This window comes from Myripristis murdjan, chromosome 15, assembly GCF_902150065.1.
Source record: "Myripristis murdjan chromosome 15, fMyrMur1.1, whole genome shotgun sequence".
Classification (NCBI taxonomy): domain Eukaryota; kingdom Metazoa; phylum Chordata; class Actinopteri; order Holocentriformes; family Holocentridae; genus Myripristis; species Myripristis murdjan.
This window is the reverse complement of record NC_043994.1, coordinates 16,312,560-16,330,052: the sequence shown is the minus strand read 5'-3', so window position 1 is coordinate 16,330,052 and position 17,493 is coordinate 16,312,560. Positions and strand designations below refer to the sequence as shown.

General features: G+C 40.7%; 2 protein-coding genes across 2 annotated transcripts; both read left to right on the top strand.

The window, feature by feature from the left end:
• Nucleotides 1-9,089: 9,089 nt before the first annotated feature.
• Nucleotides 9,090-11,143, top strand: comtd1 (catechol-O-methyltransferase domain containing 1). The gene is made up of 7 exons (XM_030070897.1): nt 9,090-9,144; nt 9,249-9,367; nt 9,709-9,814; nt 9,994-10,112; nt 10,600-10,654; nt 10,744-10,877; nt 10,991-11,143. The coding sequence occupies exons 1-7, from the start codon at nt 9,090-9,092 to the stop codon at nt 11,141-11,143; spliced, it is 741 nt and encodes a 246-aa protein (XP_029926757.1).
• A 3,086-nt stretch (nt 11,144-14,229) lies between these two features.
• On the top strand, nt 14,230-17,136 carry LOC115372931 (neurofilament light polypeptide). Its single transcript, XM_030071098.1, has 3 exons — nt 14,230-15,105; nt 15,238-15,362; nt 15,495-17,136. Exons 1-3 carry the CDS (start codon nt 14,263-14,265, stop codon nt 17,098-17,100), a joined length of 2,574 nt encoding a protein of 857 aa, XP_029926958.1. The 5' UTR covers nt 14,230-14,262; the 3' UTR covers nt 17,101-17,136.
• Nucleotides 17,137-17,493: the final 357 nt, after the last annotated feature.

Sequence of the window (17,493 nt, the reverse complement as noted above, 5' to 3'; positions counted from 1 at the left end):
ATGTACTAAGACTGTGCGTGTAGAGCTGCATAATTCGAATACGGAGAAGCAACTCAAACAAAGTAACGGCTGTATGTTTATCGTGTGAGTTAAGATATGCTATTTTTTATGTTATAAAGGACAAAAAATCTCTTTAATGAAAAGTAGTAGAATACATGGGGAAAATGTGGTAGTCTGTATCTCTGTTAACATATAACATATAAACCCTCTAAATAACAGTGAAGCAATGGAAGACAGTCAGAGTTGCTCATCTGAAACATTGGCTTTAACCTGCTAACAATATAATGATGTTGACAAACAAATATTTTGCTTTAATTTTGCATTTTCTTGGCTGGACCTGGTGCAGACCCTCTCCCTTTCTCACCCGCTCTATCTCTCTTAGCTTTTAAAACACGGTGAAAGTCAATTATCTACACCACTTCTCCCTGACATCATAGCGCTAATACAAGCTGCTCTTGACCTTATGTTTGTGTGTCTTGAGCGGATGGGAGCGCGGTGGCTCTCCCTGATTGGATTAACTTCAGATGTGGTGTGTGTCTGGGTCTATTACACTGGCTGTACTGTGATATCTAACCCCTCAGCCCAACCCCTCCCCTCCAGCCACCCCTCAATGTGCCACTGTCCCACCCCTCTCCTCCTTTACACCTCCCTGAAGGCCTGCTATCCCGGCACGCCATCCCCCAACACCCTACATACAAACTAGCACGCATGCTCAAGCTTCCCAACAGTCATATTCCATGTGTCTCCTCCACAGTGACGGAACGCCTGAAGAAACCTTCGCTCCCTCCATCTTTCCATCCACACCCTCTGTCTTGCTCTGTTTTGTCTGTCCGAGTCCAGAGGGGTCATCTCAGACGGAAAGATTATAATCAACTCAATTATGTGAGCCCAATTGCCACGGCAAATTGGTCTGGGTTATAACATTATCATTAGCTCTTCAAGTGTGGTCACAATGGGACTCAGCAGTTAGATGAGAGTGAGAGTAATAGGAAGGATGGAGTGACTCCGAACAAGGAATGAGGAAAAGATGGAGTTCTTCTATACAGAGTTAAGCAAATAAAGGGACATTCACAGTATACAAAAAATATGACTATACACAAGATAAAAAAGTGTGTCCTTTTCCGACATCATTCATATACCCAGAGGATATTATAAGAAGGGGTGTTGATATTTGATGGAACTACAAAGAGAGAGCATCTCTCCTCTGTGGAGAGATACCAGACATGACTGACAACCTCTGTGAGGTGTTGGAAGCAACTCCACATTGTGCATGCCAGCAAGGGCATTGCCAGGCAGAGAATAAGGTGACTGGGAGACTTGCTGGCTTAAAAACCAATGGCTCACCCCACTAATTGTTTCTGAGGATATGACATTTGTCTTTTTTTTGCAGCTTGCTGAAGGTGTCAACACCTTTCATATACCCAAGGTTTTTCACTGTGGCTCACGTGCCCTGGAGCACCCTGTTTGATCTTTTTGAGGACTGTCAAGTTATTGCGTGACTCCATGGAAATTGAATTCTGTATTTATTTACATGCTAGGTTAATAGAATAGATGCCTAGGTGATTTGAAAGTCAAACAACCACACCTGCCAGTCAAGCCTGTTTTTCTTTTTTTCTTTCTTTCTTTTTTTTTTTTTTTTTTGCCAAAGCAGATCTTCTGTTTTGTTCTGTGGGGGTTGGATATACAAAAAGAAGATGATAATGAATTGAATTGGCTTATCCTCAACATTCCCTTCCAAAAGACACCATACAGCTTGCAATAAATCCAGATTTCCATGATTGAAAAGCAGAGTTTTTGGAATATTCTCTTATATCCTAATCTACATTTTGCAACTCTCTGAATGGCCTAGATAAACCGAGGTTCTTGTGTGTGCATGTGCGTGTGTGTGTGCATGTGTGTGTGTGTGTGTGTGTGTGTGTGTGTGTGTGTGTGTGTGCACATGCGAACACATGCACACACACACACACACACACACACATGTTGCGAAACACTTGGGTTTGGTCTTGCAAAGCAGCACAGTGGCCCAGTTTAAGTAAATCAGTGTCAGTGCATCTCCAGTTGTGTGTGTTGGTGCTTGAGCATGTGTGAAAGTGTATTGCGGAAGCTTTAAACAGACTTGTCATGTTGGGAGACATTGCTGTCAAATGGAGCACAAATCTGAGGATGTCAATTGAATGCCAAGAAATGTCTGTCAATCGTCTTGACATTGGTCTCTCCATTGTGATTAGCATCACTTAACATTCATGCATGCAGACTTATCTGACTGCTGAGCCGGTGCCAAGCTGACTGCTGTTAGTACAATGCATCACAAGCAGGCTCCCTACGAAAAACACAGGGATGATGTAACAGCCATGTGGCATCACAGGCATGTCAATATGTGAAGCCCTGTGTGCTTTGTGATCGTGTCACAGGTCAATTCAACAAGGGCATAATGATATTACTTGCCAGAGTGGGAAGTGAAGGCCCGGCTCTCTCGGTGACATGAGCTGAGGCTGCTGCTTAGTGAAGACTGTGGATTAGCTAAACAACACTGCCACTTGCTGGTCAGAGTTCAGTACTAAACAACATCAATCAAGGGAAAATACAGCTGAAATGCACTTACTTGACTAGGCAGGTATAAAGTCTAACTTGACTGGGGCATTGATCTGATTAATTGTCTCTATAATTAACTGTGTGCACAATTAATGTTTGAATGCAAGATGTAGTTTAGATGGGCCAGATTTTAGACCCTTATTACTACACATCTATATTTCTTCTCTGTACGATTTGCAAAATTTAAAAGCCTCTTTCAGATGTACTGCATGTGTTCCCTCCCACTACACTAAATGCATCAAAACAGAAACCTCTTGAATTATTTTGTTTCATATTAGCAGTTGTATGTGTCAGTTTTGTTTTCGGGGTTGCTCTACCACATACTTTTTACCTCAGAGAGAGTGTGTGAATGTGTATCATTGTGGCGCTCTGACAGTCAGGGCCGGGAGGAGGAAGAGTGGTGTGCTCGCTGCAGATGGCAGCACACATTTTTTCATTCCTTAAACAGACACAAAAAGCAGCTGAGGGACCAGGGCCTGTCTGTAGAATGTGCCGGGAAAGAGTAGGTACTTGGCACAAGTAGCAGAAACAATTAGCGTCACATAAGCAGAGGCCCGGAGCAGCGGGGGAGAGAGGGGATAGTGGAAAACATGGCATCTCATTTTCACTGAGAGGACCTAAGCTGAGCTGTGTGTACTCTGAGGCATCCCCCTCCTTTCCCCATCACAACTCAAACATTTTTTTTAAGACAGTTTACGTCATGGCTCATTTAATTGATGTGCTCTTGTAGGCAGTGTGTTTTTGTTTGTATCTGTGCATTCTTAATTAGGGAATTGACAGAGGAAGCTCGGTGTCCTTGGAGAGACCTCCCATCCCACTCACATCTCCAAAGTTCCTTTTTGAACATTCCTGGGTACCGTCTTCCCTGCTCCGTGTTTGCAGAGGCAGTTATGAGATGAGATGATCTAAGCAAGCGTGAATCATGAAACACTTTTTGGAAGCTGTCATGCTATACAAAACATTGCTGACTGAACGGTGCCTGCTATGCATGTGAAAAAAACAGATAAAGAAAAATTAAGAGTTGATGATTTTTGCAGCTGTGAACCACATCGAGCTAAGAAATTAACAACACATGAGAGAGAATTTCTGCTGGATCCATCATGAGTTGGGAGAAGGCCCATGACATCACGAAGGCCTGCTAACTGTAGACTGATGGAGGAAAGGGATGAAGTGAAGGCTGAGATTGGTGAGAGGGAGCGGCGGCTGGAAGAGCTTCAGAGCAGAGTGAAGACCTTGGAGGGCCTCCGAGACCAGCTGGAGAGGAAGCAGGCAGGGCTGCGGAGAGTAGCGTGATGGTCCTTCGTGAACAACCTGGTTCACAACCACCTCCATCAGTCAATCAGAAAAAATATGTATCTCAGGAACCAGGAATCTCACTTGGAGAGGTTTCACAGGCAGCGGGCCAGCAAGCTGAAGGAACTTTACAGCATCACCTAGTTCAAACAATGAGCAATAATTTCTCTAGAACACAATAGGACAGTATCAAGCAAGTATCTTGGTCATACTTACATGTAGCACTAACTCAGTAAATCATGCATTTCTTTTCAATGCTGTGCTGTTTATTTTACAGCAATACATTTGTCAATGAAACTTTTAAGTCCCAATGTGCAGAAACATCTTAGATCTACAGGCACAACTGGTATGATTTTTCTATAATCTAAATTATACAGAAAATGTTATCAAGAATTGTGATAGGGCTCTTTTACATTGGAACAACCTGCTTTGCCCACAGACATGCAGTTATAAATGTCAGTAACTGAAAGCAGGGTTGTAAATTTGTGTAAGTGACAATTGTAGTAGTATAGTGGTGATATGGTCTTAGGATTTAGGATTTCAGTATGCATTCTGATTTTTTTTCCCCGGTTATGGATGTCAGAAACAGTTCAAAACCTCCTCCATATTGAACTTTTTATTGCAATTGTTATTTTCCACATTTATATTATTCATTCTCCATAATACTTAACGATATGCTAAAGGAATATTGTTTTATGATTTTGTTTAGTATGTTGCAAATGCCAGTGCCAAGTTTCACAAACTTGCTGTGATAGTATGTTTTTAAAATGAATTGAAGGATTGTTACAGTTCTTTCTGCAAGGACTGATCTGCATTTTTTGCATTTCAATTATGCTCATGTTTGATTTTTAATGTAAATATAATGTGCATTAATACATCAACACTAACATTGAATTTTACCTGCCTTGTCTTTCCATAATTTGACTTTGGCCGTACATTTCTGGTTTTATTTTTATATCCTGTATGGCTTGTTTATACTTTAGTGTGTTTAAATGTGCATCTCAATAAAAATAAATGAACTGATAAGTTAAATAAAAAAAGAACTGTCACCTCATGTTTTCCATGTTTTACAATACTGTTATATTAGAATAACTGAGGATGCTCTGACCATAACAGACTTGATAATGAATTGTATTTGGTTTAAATTGCAGAAGTCATCCCTTGCTCTCCCACAAGGTGGCAGTATTGTATCCATTATGAGAGGTTGGCTGCAGCTGCTATTGCACATCCCTGCACATGCTTCCAACTTTATTTTATCAAAAGGCACATCAACATCACATCAATATTCTTTAAAGTAACCTTGTATCACATTACCAGCTACACCAGAACTCCTCTTATATAGGATGCCGAAATGTTTCAACCTTTCTTACAAACAATCATTTTGTATTCAAAAGAGCAGCTACTTTTTATTTTATCTATTTTCCTATTATGTAAGCAGTGTGTTATCCAAATACTGAGCGTTCTTCAACTGTTTGAACTCTATGTGAACTGTGTCCAGCTATGTGAGGGTGGGGAAGACTGCCCAGTCCTTCAGCTTACTGTGGGCATTATTCTGCCCTGTCATGATCATTCAGACAACCAGAAGTACCTGCCAACCAACATCAAAGTTCTTCAGGCACTACAGAGGGTTTTCTTCTTCCTGCCGGGTATGGTGTCACAGGTTCAGTAATGCATGGTGAAACTGGAGCCTGCACTGCTGGCTGATGGCCCAACTGTACAGCGTCTGGTTATGTGGGTTACTGTAAGGTAAGTCGGTCCTGCTGGAGCCAAGATGGCTGCAAATTGCACTACTGGGTCCACCTCAACAATGCACGACCTCACTGTGCCCACTGTCATCATCACAATCCTTTTTTGAGTCTGTGCAGCATTACGGCTAGTAAGACTACATGTGGGTTTTCGGTGTGGCTGTCTTGCACTGGAAATAAGCAAAAATGATACCAAAACGTTCAGTGGTGGAACAGCAGAGAAAATGTTAATAAGGAGTAAACAAACTGAAAAATATCTGAAACAACACTGCCTAACAGCAAATGGCCATCCCAAAAAAGAAAAAAAAACAAAACAAAACAAAACAATTACACCTCACAGCAAGCTACCACCAAAAGAAAAAACACCTTCCTCACTGCCAGTGTGGCTTTTTATACCTCTCCTGGCCCCTCCCTAATTGGACTATTCCACTGGACAGGAGACAAGCAGCCAAGAGAGAGAAACACAATATAGTTCCCATTTCAAAGCAACATTGCACTACTGGGGAAAAAAGGAGGAAAAAAAACCATTAATGCACATCAGTGTTCACAAACACTGCATTTACAAACATACAAACCTAATTAAGACAAATCTTTTCTCATCTCTTCCCTTATTGACTAAATGAACACAAATCTAACAAATCAGTGGCTCCACCCAGTACCCAATTTGGCACAGGTGGCTTGACTTAGCTGATAACACGGATTGATCTTAACAATGGGAGTCTGGGCACGTGAAAAGGTTATAGAGCAGGGGTGTCAAACTCGTGCCATGGAGGGCCGAGAGGCTGCAGGTTTTCATTCCAACCAAAAACTCCTCCAGGTGATTTCACTGATCACCCTACCTCCAAACAGAGAGGCGGGACTAATCAGTGAAATCACCTGGTGGAGTTGTTGGTTGGAATGAAAACCTGCAGCCTCTCGGCCCTCCATGGCACGAGTTTGACACCCCTGTTATAGAGGAAACCTTTTCACAGACTGTAACTGAGATATTACTGCCTACATCCAGTCTGGACATACCATGACCTCTGGGTCTTCTGTTGAAGTTTCACCGTTTCTGTCTGATGTGATTTTTGTGATATCAGTCCAAGCAATGGCAATAGAAGATGGAACAACAGGAGGAAGTAGCTTTGATCTGTCTCCACAGTAAGAGACAGTGACCAGTGATGTGGTACAAAAAGACATCACAGCTGTGTGGGCCTTTCTGTCATGGCAGGAGACATTTTACTGCCTCTTACTGTCCACACTATCTTAGTTTGCACTGAGGGAAATGTGTGTAAAAGTGTAAAAGGTGGCATAAATGATATACAGTGTTATTACTAACCATCTGAAATTAACTGGAAAAAAATAGGGGGATAATTAACCTCTTCAATGCTGCTGATCCCATTGGTGGGTTGTTTTGCTCAATCCCACAGTACTTGTGGGTAATGTATTATGTATAAATGTTGCACAAGACATCAATATGTTTTCTAGATGTATTGCTGCAGCTATAAGATGATAGCATGTTGTTTTTGAATATGTTTTTGAATCGAGCAGATACAGAATATGTATGTGACATTGTCTGCTCTTTGTGGTTCACTTTCTCCACAGGTGTCACACTTGTTTACCATCTCCTGAAGCTGTGTGCTCAGTCCCAGCCTCTGGACTTTCACAGCCCTTAGCTATGGCCTGGTGTCCTTCATCTAGCTTCTACAAAATGTCTGTTGCAGTGATTACCCCTCAAATGTCAAACATGGAGTTTGAAAGTCCCTATTCTGTGAAGACTATAACAATATTGTTCTGTCTTAGTTCTTAGTCTTTTTTCTGCAGCTGTATCAATTGCACAGTTAGTTGTTAGTTTGCTCATTGTTTCCCAAAAGAAATAAACACAATAAAAATACAATTTGCATAACCACATAAAATAATTGGGTCCAAACAATATTCTGCACACAGATTGCAACTCCAAGCTACTCTGTATGTCCAAGACATGGTCAGCAAGCACAAGGCTTTTGTGTCTGTATTTATACTTTACTCAAAATCAGATTTTACAAAAGTTTCTTGAGTGTTGAGGCATACTAGTACATGCCGCTCAGTTCGTATGCCAGAGCTACACAAAAACATTTTTGACCTCCATTTGCAACTGTCTGTCTACTTTCTGCTTTATGGTGACTATATGCAAAGCTTATTGGTCTCATTCTCAGCCTTTGTATTTGTGGAGATGTTTGATCCAGGAGCTCAAGAGGTGTATGGTCTGACCCATTTTTTTAATGTAATTGCAAACTGACAATTTGAAAATTCACGCACCTATATAACAGCAAAGGCTTATTTTTCAATTCGAGCATACCTTTGCTCTTGCATCATTTGAAACCATTCTGCTTTGGTGATGTAGAAGGCCATCACTGTGGTCTCATTTTCATCACTGCATTCAGTGTAACATAACATAAAACTCCAGCTCTAACATGAGCCACAACAGTCTATGGTAAATCATAGGAAGTCAAGTCATGTAGTCTTGTCTCCTTCAGTGAAAACTATTTTCAAAATTAAGCTATTTTTATCTTTGGATAATGTGAAGGAGGTCAGTCATGCTTTTCTCTCCTCACATTCAGACTACTGTGACTCCTCTGGCATCAAACAGAAACCTCTTACATCTCCAGCCTTTTTGAAAATGCATCTGTTGTTACCTGGCACAAAAAAACCAAAACCAAAACAAAATCATATCACTGCAATTGTGGCCCCTCCTCACCAGTTGCCTCTTAAAGCTGTTTTTAAAATTTCACTGGTCATATTTACAGCAGCAGCTGCAGCCAGAAATAACTTACCTCACCATGCAAGGTGAGGTAAAGTCCTATGTGAGGAAAGTGTTGTCTTGTGAAATATAGTTTCAGAGCATGCACCTTTCACATCTTGGTTGCTCAAATGTATTGAGTAATGTGTTGTGTAATGATGGGAGGCCTGACCAGCATTCACAGATAAAACCGTTCACTACTGTTTGTGTTCTTGCAAAATAGCTAATTGCTGCCATTGTGTGTTAGAGAACAAACTGAACTAAAAGAAGAAATGTTGTGCCTTTTTCCTTTTTTTTTTTTTTTTTTTTTTTTACAGGTTTAGTCTAACTTTAAGTGATTTAAGTTGATTAATAACATGAATGGTTAACCTTTACAAGAAATAATATTCATAGTAACATTGCTGTTTAATGGCAGCAAAGTTCCTGCTTTTTGAAATGTGTCCCATGTTTTAGTACTGTTTCCTTAGAATTTCCCCAAAATATATTTTTTTCAAAATAAATACACTTTCCAAAAAATCCCATCTTTCGCAGTGCAGTAAAATAATCAATATGCTGTCCTTCCCTCTCAAAGGTTAGACAAAACAAACACAGAATCAGACTTTTCTGCTCAGATAAAACTGCCACTGTTCCATTTAGGTTTTCACTGTGTACACTGCTCACCTGTTGCTTTTGCAAAGCCCAGACATTAAGACCCACACATTATGGCTGCAGACATCAAAATGCTTTTCTGCATTGGACTGGCTTTTGTGCTAACAGGTAAACTATTGTACAAAGATGGGTTTTGTATATAATCTATTTGGTTAAAGGGATTTCTGGGGGTGGTGGAGTTGAAAGCTGATGTTTTCTTCTTTGTGTGACAGGAGTGAGCAAGTCTGCCCTGATTGGCAAGAGCCACAGCAGAGGTAAAGATGATCCTGTGCTGCAATATGTGGTCAACAACTCACTGAGGGAGCATCCAGTCCTCACCAAACTCAAGCTGGTAAGACAACCAGAGAACCACAGCTGGCTGAATAAAAGCTCTCTAGAGTCTGTCTGTTTTTAAAAGAGAAACACACAGAGGGTAAATGTGATAAATATGTAAACATTTACCACATTTATAATTTTTAATAAAACATGTACAAATGTTGTCACTAGATTACACTTAGATTACAGTTACAAATTTTAACCACTAGAGGGTAGCACTAGAAGGTGCCAGGAAACACCGCAGATAAACCCAATGTAAATACCTACACTGTGTTGATTGCACAGTGAATACTCACTATATATGTCAATGTAAAAAAGAAAATTTTGTTGCTCTTTTCCTTTTCTTTTTAATATCAGAGAACTCTTGAGGACACATGGAGCATCATGCTTGTTGCCATTGAGCAAGCCCAGTTAATGGCCAATCTTATTAAACTGATCAACGGCACTAAGGCTATTGAAATAGGTGAGCTTGAGAACATCAGTACTGAAATCACTACCGCAGCACTGAGGTGAACCCAAGCTTTTACATAATTACATCATTTTCAAAGAAACAAAATAAATGATTTTCTAAAGTGATGCAGGTAACTCTTTGGTTTAATTGCTTGTTTATTCATTCATTCTTTCATTCATTCATTCCTGTAGGGATGTACACGGGGTACAATGCACTGAGCATGGCATTGGCCATGCCAGAGAATGGACAAGTAGTAGCTTGTGAAATAGAAGACGCCTATGTGGAGATTGCCAAACCATTTTTTAAAGAGGTGAGACTGCACTAGGTTCTGTGATTTTTACAAACAGCCTGATATCATTAATAAAAAAGTAATAAAGTAATAAATACTCTATTATACCCACAGCATGATAGTTTGAAACTTCCCTCTGTAGTATAACATTTTACATCAGACTAGCATACAATGTCCAGTTCTTAGCTCTCATATAACATTTTACCTTGGCTCTTTGAGAATCTGGAAAGATTGCTAGTTTGCTGCTGTCAGAGTGAAACCTTGCAGTGTGCAGCATACAGTATATCTACTATCTGTCGCTCGGTCTTCACAAAATGCTGTGGGCTCGACAGTAAAAAGGTGTCTGCTCAGGAAACTGTGTCACGTAAAGATGCAAAGCCAAGCAGAGGAATCAATAATCCTTTTGGCCTCACTAAATGTTCTCTTTAAAAGTCAATAGAAAGAAGTAAAACCTCTTTTTTCCCATCTTACATGCATCTCAGTTCATACAATTTCACCTTTTCTATAGGCCGGAGTTGAAAATAAGATAGATGTCCAAGTTCAACCAGCTTTGACAACACTGGGTGAGGGCTTTTCCATATCTCAGGCTTGATTTCTAAAGAAAATGGATTCAGTCATTAATACGACTTTATGTTTGTTTCTATTTAATCAGATAACCTGATAGCGGCTGGAGAGGCTGGGACATATGACTTTGTGTTCATTGATGCTGATAAATTGAACTATGATGGATATTATGAGAAGTCACTTGAGCTCATAAGACCAAGGGGCATTATTGCAATTGATAATGTGAGTATGTCCTACACAAACCAAAGGAGCACTTTAAAAACTATTGGTTTTATAGCATGTCTTTGCTGTGTGTCATGGAAACCTTTCAAAAGCCAATCTGTCCCTGTTTCAAGGTGCTGTGGAGTGGTCGAGTTGTGAACCCTGCTGATGATGACCTGACCTCCAAGGCTCTGGATGCACTCAACAAGAAGCTGCACAAGGACGAGAGGATTGACCTGAGCATGCTCACTGTGGGTGATGGGCTGACCCTGGCCATTAAGCGCTAAAATTAACATCACCCACGTTAAACAGGCCTAAATGTTGTACTTAGTGTTGTATTAATTTTGATATCAAATGTGCTTGTAAAATGTAAGATGGATTACACACCCCTTGCACTTTGCATAGACATAATGCCTGAAAGAAATATGGTCATCACACTCTGATTGAATGTAATGCCATCTACAGTAATATGAGTTCTTGTCATGGATAAACAAAACAAAAACCCTGCTGTATATGTTGTTTTTGAAAACAAAGCGTATGTCCTAAACCCCGAAATATTTGGCAAAACACTTGCATGTAAATAATGCTCTGTAATTGGTGTTTTGTTACTGTATATTGTAATCAGCTGCCAAGCTCATACAGTTTATTCTTTTAACAGTAGATACTAAACCTTATAAATTTATCAACAGATGTAACAGGCAAACAGCTCCTTCTCACAGTGTTTATTGTCTTTACAGGGAGGACAGCACTCATAAAAAAGATATATGAAACAATTATTCACTTTCAATATTCAAACAGCCACTAGTCTGAATTAAATAAATGACATTCAGCCAGAAGTTAGGTTGAAATAAATAAAAAGAATGGTGGTGCGTTAGTTTAAGTGGCTTTTGCTTTGTAACAGAGCATAACACCGTTCCATTTTGTTTCTTAGCATCAAATGCTGTTTTATTTGTGGCAACATTCTGCTGTGACCAAAACTGACGCAAATATCAAATCACCAAAATTAATCACTTAGAATAAAGCCTAAAAACACTGGAGAGCTGGAGGTTTTCAAGAAGCAGAAGCTTGGAAAGGAAATGAGCAAATTCATCCTGTGTAAATTTTTTCACAACCAGAAGTTTTAATAGTTATCACTTTTCTCTATCTATCTATCTATCTATCTATCTATCTATCTATCTATCTATCTATCTATCTGTCTATCTATCTATCTATCTATCTATCTATCTATCTATCTATCTATCTATCTATCTAAAATATTCCACTATAACTAGACTGTCTTCTAGAGGATTCTCTGGGAGCATCATCACTGCTACATTAGTAAAAATGCAATGAAGACAACTGATGTATCCACTCAAGTGATGAATCTGCAAATCAACATTAAACAGCAGCAACATAACAAATGAAAAGGACTCCATTCACACATGACTATAATTGTACAGAGGGCCCTCACCTACATGTATAGTGTGACTGAATATGGCTCTATCCTGCATCCGCAAAATGCATTGCATTATTTTTCCTTTGACAAGCCTTATGTGAGCCTTGCTATCTAACTGGAAATGATTCACATCAAACCACATCAGGAGCATACTTCAAAACAAAATGCAGAAACTTGGGTGTCATTTTAACAAGGCTAAAAAGAGGTTGCTGTCTTGCAGTACACTTCCTTGAGATTAAACTCTGTAAAATACTGGGTGCAATCCAAATGGTGCAAGATGAGGCAAATCTGGGGATATTCAACTTAAACCTGTTGTCTTTTATCAGACACCTGTGAGGTGACAGTAACGGAGACTTGGAGTTCTTACAGCAGGCAGAGAGTCACACTGAGGAAAAAGAAAATGTGTGTGTGGATATTTTTAGAAATTTGGTCTGGCTGCTGCATCAAAAAATTAGATAAGCTCAATTGTATAGGTAAGCAAAAGCAAAAGCATCCAGCAATCTTCTCCTACAGCCTCTAGTTATACCAGTAGAGATACAGTGAAAATCTGGTCCTTCCTCAAATTCTTCAGAAAACACTACATGAAATTGACTTGGACCAGTGATTCACCTGACATTTTGACCCCAAACAGAGCACCTGATTTGGACTCAAGTAATCTAATGATCTTGTAATCCCCTTGATTTGCCTTGGTGCATTTTAAGGTCAAATAAGAGTTCCTATGAAGTCGTTCAAAACAAGCCTGAGGACAAGAAGTTGATTCTGGGTTACGTTTTCACTGAAGGTGTGATGACCATAAAGGACAAGAGGCTCTTATACAAGGACTCACCCCGCATAATGCAGTTGAATAAGGTAGTAGAGCACCACTCAGAGTGCCATTATCCAAATGCACCTGGGACTGAAGTGCTACAAGAACCAGAGCAATGCAGAGACATGAAAACACACAAAGAAAGCTGGAGTTTGGACACCTACCACCTCAATGTGGATTTGCAAGTTTATTTCTGTTGTTAGAATGATGATTCACCAGCGATAACTGCAGCAGGACAAACAATAGCGTGAATTTGCACCAACTGGATAATGTTCAAAGATCATGAAATGAGATTAAAAGAAACAAACTCTCCATAAAAAGTTGAATATCAATCACATTCCACGCAATGCAATTTATTATTGTGAAAAGATTATTTGGTTTTATTTGTTAAAATGTTGATGTTTTGATTTTGAAATGTCTGCAACATATTCCACATGCAGACAATATCAATGAGACACGACTATGAAGACCAAAAAGCAAACCAAAAAAAAAAAAAAAAAAAAAAAAAAAAGTGTGAAGACTGCATTGTTGGAAACCATCCAGGCCAATTTCAGGCCTGCCGTGCTGCCAATCTGATTCCTGCATTTTTCCATTAGAAAGGTGCAAGGGAATAAGTGCCTACGAGGATTTGAATGACTTTATGTCATATACACATAAAATCAAATATACCCTTTACATTTTTCTAACCAGAACGACCTCATCAGGTAAAAGCAATAAACCTGAATTACTGTGAGATACAATAACCTGGGATTAAGGAATTCGCCTTAATAAAAGCCTTTTGGGGAGAAAAATAGTTCTCTTATAATGCATAGAGCATTATTCTTGGCGCCTATGTCTGCACTGACACCCGAGGAGGAAATTCACACCTACGTCACTGCTGTCTGCGACAAAATGTAGTGAGAGGTCCAGTTAACCAAACAGCTGATGCTATACGTTTTCAGCACCGTGGACAGCTCCGTTCTGCATATCGAGCGGATTGCGACGGGTATAAAGGGGCTGCATGGGGCATCCTCTACTTCGCACCGGCAGCTCACAGCAGCACCATGAGTCAAAGAATGCATGATAGATGCGATTTTCCGCATAGCATAACTCAAGCTGAGTATGCCCAACACAAACTAAATCGTTCGGGATCGGACACCAGTTTCGTTAGCAGGAGGGAATGTGATATGATGGCATCCAAGGGCATGAATTTGACCAGCCCGTTTTCGGGAAAGTTGGTGAAAATGAACGAGAAAGAGCAGCTCCATGGCTTGAACGATCGTTTTGCTGGATTCATAGAGAAGGTGCGTCACCTGGAGCACCAGAATCATTTGCTGGAGAGAGAAATCGAGGAAATCAAAGAGAGAGCACAATCCTCATCTTCTTTGGAGCAGGAGTATGGACCGGAGCTCGGGAAACTGAGGAAACTGATTGAGGAGATTACACATCAGAAGCATCAGATCCAAATCGACCACCAGAATCTGGAGGAAGAGTTGTCCAACTTGAGAAAACGATATGAAAAAGAGGCGAGTAGCAGATCACTTGCCGAGAGCAACATCATGGTGCTCAAGAAAGACATCAACGACGCGTATCAGGCTAAACTACAGCTGGACAAGAAAGCACAGTCTCTTGTGGACGAAATCCACTTCCTAAAGAAAACCCATCAGGATGAGGTGTCAGAGATGACTGCCCAAATCCAGGATGCGCAGGTAACTGTTAAGGCGCAAGAATTTGGCAACCCTGATCTCACTGCGGCACTTCGGGACATTCGGGCACAGCTGGAAGGTCATGCCGTGTCCGATCTCCAGCAGGCAGGGGAAAGTTTTCGATCTCAGTTTGCAAAATTAACCGAGACCGCTGAGACCAAGAGAGAAGCGCTGAAAGTGACCCAGCAAGAGATTCAGGAGTACAGAAGGCGCCTGCAGGCCAAGAGCATCGAACTGGACTGCGCTAGGGGCACAAGGGAAGCGCTGGAAAAGCAACTTCGTGACGTCGAGGATCGACACAAACAAGAAATCATTCATTACCAGGTAGGACATTTTTATTGCACAATTTAGGCCTGTAGTAAAGCAAAATTGTGCTTTAGGTCTGTGCAGAATAAGTTCTGCTTAATAAGTTTATAGCAGCAGATGGGTAACAATTGTCCCTCTCTCTTGCTCCAGGACACTATCAAACAACTGGAGAATGAGCTTATAAATGCCAAATTTGACATGTCTGGTTATCTGCGAGAGTACCAGGACCTGCTAAATGTGAAGATGGCTTTGGATGTGGAGATACTTTCTTACAGGTAAGGCATGCCAAATTGAGATGTTATTTTAAAATGGCTCAGTGGTGGTATGAAGATAGTTTTGCATGAATAACAAGTATAGGAAATGAGCATGGGCGACTGCAGACACATACTGCTTCTCCTTCCTTGCAGGAAACTCCTGGAGGGTGAAGAAACTCGCCTGTCCACTATGTCAGAGACCCACATGTCTATGCCTTACATCTACCGCCAGTCTCCTGTTTACACCCTGCCTTGTGTCAGCCGGCAGGGAGGTTCTGCCAGGAGAGCTGAGCCCCAGTACAAGTTTGTAGAAGAGATAATAACGGAGACCACTAGGGAAATTGAGATGTCAGAATTCGAAGAGACAGGGTCTGATGAGACAGTGGGGGGAGAAGGTGAACAGGCGTGTGTCAAAAGAGACAAAGGAAGCAGTGAAGAAGAGGAGGGTGCAGATAATAAAGACATTCCAGAGGGAGAAGGTGAGCAGATGTCTGATGGTCAGCAGTATCAGGTAGAACAGGATGAAGATGCAGTGCAGGGAGATGATGGTGGGAATGCAGAGCGTTCTGGTGAGGTAGAAGATGGCAGGGAAGGCGAAGAATCAGAGGAGGCAGAGGCAGGTGACAGTAAAGAGGACACTGACACAGATAAAAATACTAAAAGTGAAGTCCAGATAGAAGAGGTCATTAACAAGGAGAAACACGGACAACAAGATGGAGTAGCTGAGAACAGAAAAGAAGAGGGTGAACATGTGGTTGAGAAAAATGTGTCTTCAAAACCAGAGGTACTGCCAGAAGAATCTGATGGGGACAAAAAAGACAGTGATTTAAAAGAGAGCAAGGGGGTTAATTTAACAGCTGATCTTACATCAGAACAAGCAGAGAAGCCTGTAGATGAGACCTCAGACAAGGACAAGGAGTCTAAAGATTCAGATAAAACTCAAGAGCTAAGCAGTGTTGTTAAAGTGCAGGATGAGGCTCTCTCTTTGGCTCCTCAAACAGTTGAGAAAACCACTGATTTGACCTCAGAGCTAAAGAGTAGTCTGCCCGTGGAGACAGAGAAGCCATCAGAAAAAAAGGCTCCAGAAACTTCAAGCACAGCACCTAAGAATGAAGAAAAGGAAGATAGTCATACAGAACAAAAGGTAACCAGCAAAACAGGAACTGAAAAAGATACCACTGAGGATAAAGTGCCAAAAACCAGCCAAAATACACACAGTGACCACAAAGAAAAAGATAAAGAATTGCCCTTTGATTCAAATGTGAAAGATATTCCTAAGGTGGAGGATAAAAAGCCAGACGCTGGGGATAAAATAAAAACAGTTGAATCTCAGGTGCCGAAGGAAAAAATAACTGAAGCTGCAGAAAGCAAAGACTTGCAACAGGGGGCACCAGATAAACAAATCCAGAAATCTGAGTCATCTGAGGGGTCCAGCAAAGTAAAGGTTATTGAGAGTGGATCTAAGCAGATGGAGGATGCAAAAAGCAAGGATTCTGTAGGGGTTACTGAAAGCCAAACACAGGGAAGGTCTGAGGAGGCAGAGGTAGCAAAAATTAAAACGTCATTGCAGAAAGTTCAGGACAGTTCCACCCTGATTTTGACAGAGAAGACAGCAGGTGGGCCAACCTCAGAGGTGGCACAACAAAAAATTGAGAATGGCTTAACTAACGGAGCTGGGGGGGTTAAAGAAGAGACATCTGGCCTAATAAATGTGGAGGCACAAGCTAAGTCAGGCAAAGAGATGAAATCTGAAACTTAGAGTCCTAGACTGACTAGTTCCAGGCAACAGCATGGTTATCACACTGTTTTGCATTAGCTTTGCCTTGGAAATTTAAATCAGCTCATATATTTAAACCTTAACTTCTGATGCACTTCTGTAATATTGAATGTAAAGGATGAAAAGCAGCATTTTGCAGTGTAATTTTTTCCTCTGCTTCACTGTGTAAGACTACTGAATGCGCTGATCAATAAAAGCAATTTCAAAACAGACTTTTAATCTGAGCCATGATTTTATGAGGGAGCCACTGTTGGGGAAAAGTTTTCCACAATCCATCCATTTTCCATGCCCACTTCTTCCTATTCAGGATCAATTTTCTGTCACAGTTTGTACAAACAATCCCTACATGACTACTCCCTGACACTCACATACAAT

Coding starts and splice junctions, on each gene's coding strand:
- LOC115372931 (XM_030071098.1), top strand. CDS start 14,263: ATGATGGCATCCAAGGGCATGAATTTGACCAGCCCGTTTTCGGGAAAG. Junction 15,106..15,237: donor AAGAAATCATTCATTACCAG/GTAGGACATTTT, acceptor CTCTTGCTCCAG/GACACTATCAAACAACTGGA. Junction 15,363..15,494: donor GTGGAGATACTTTCTTACAG/GTAAGGCATGCC, acceptor CCTTCCTTGCAG/GAAACTCCTGGAGGGTGAAG.
- comtd1 (XM_030070897.1), top strand. CDS start 9,090: ATGGCTGCAGACATCAAAATGCTTTTCTGCATTGGACTGGCTTTTGTG. Junction 9,145..9,248: donor ACTGGCTTTTGTGCTAACAG/GTAAACTATTGT, acceptor TTTGTGTGACAG/GAGTGAGCAAGTCTGCCCTG. Junction 9,368..9,708: donor TCCTCACCAAACTCAAGCTG/GTAAGACAACCA, acceptor TTTTAATATCAG/AGAACTCTTGAGGACACATG.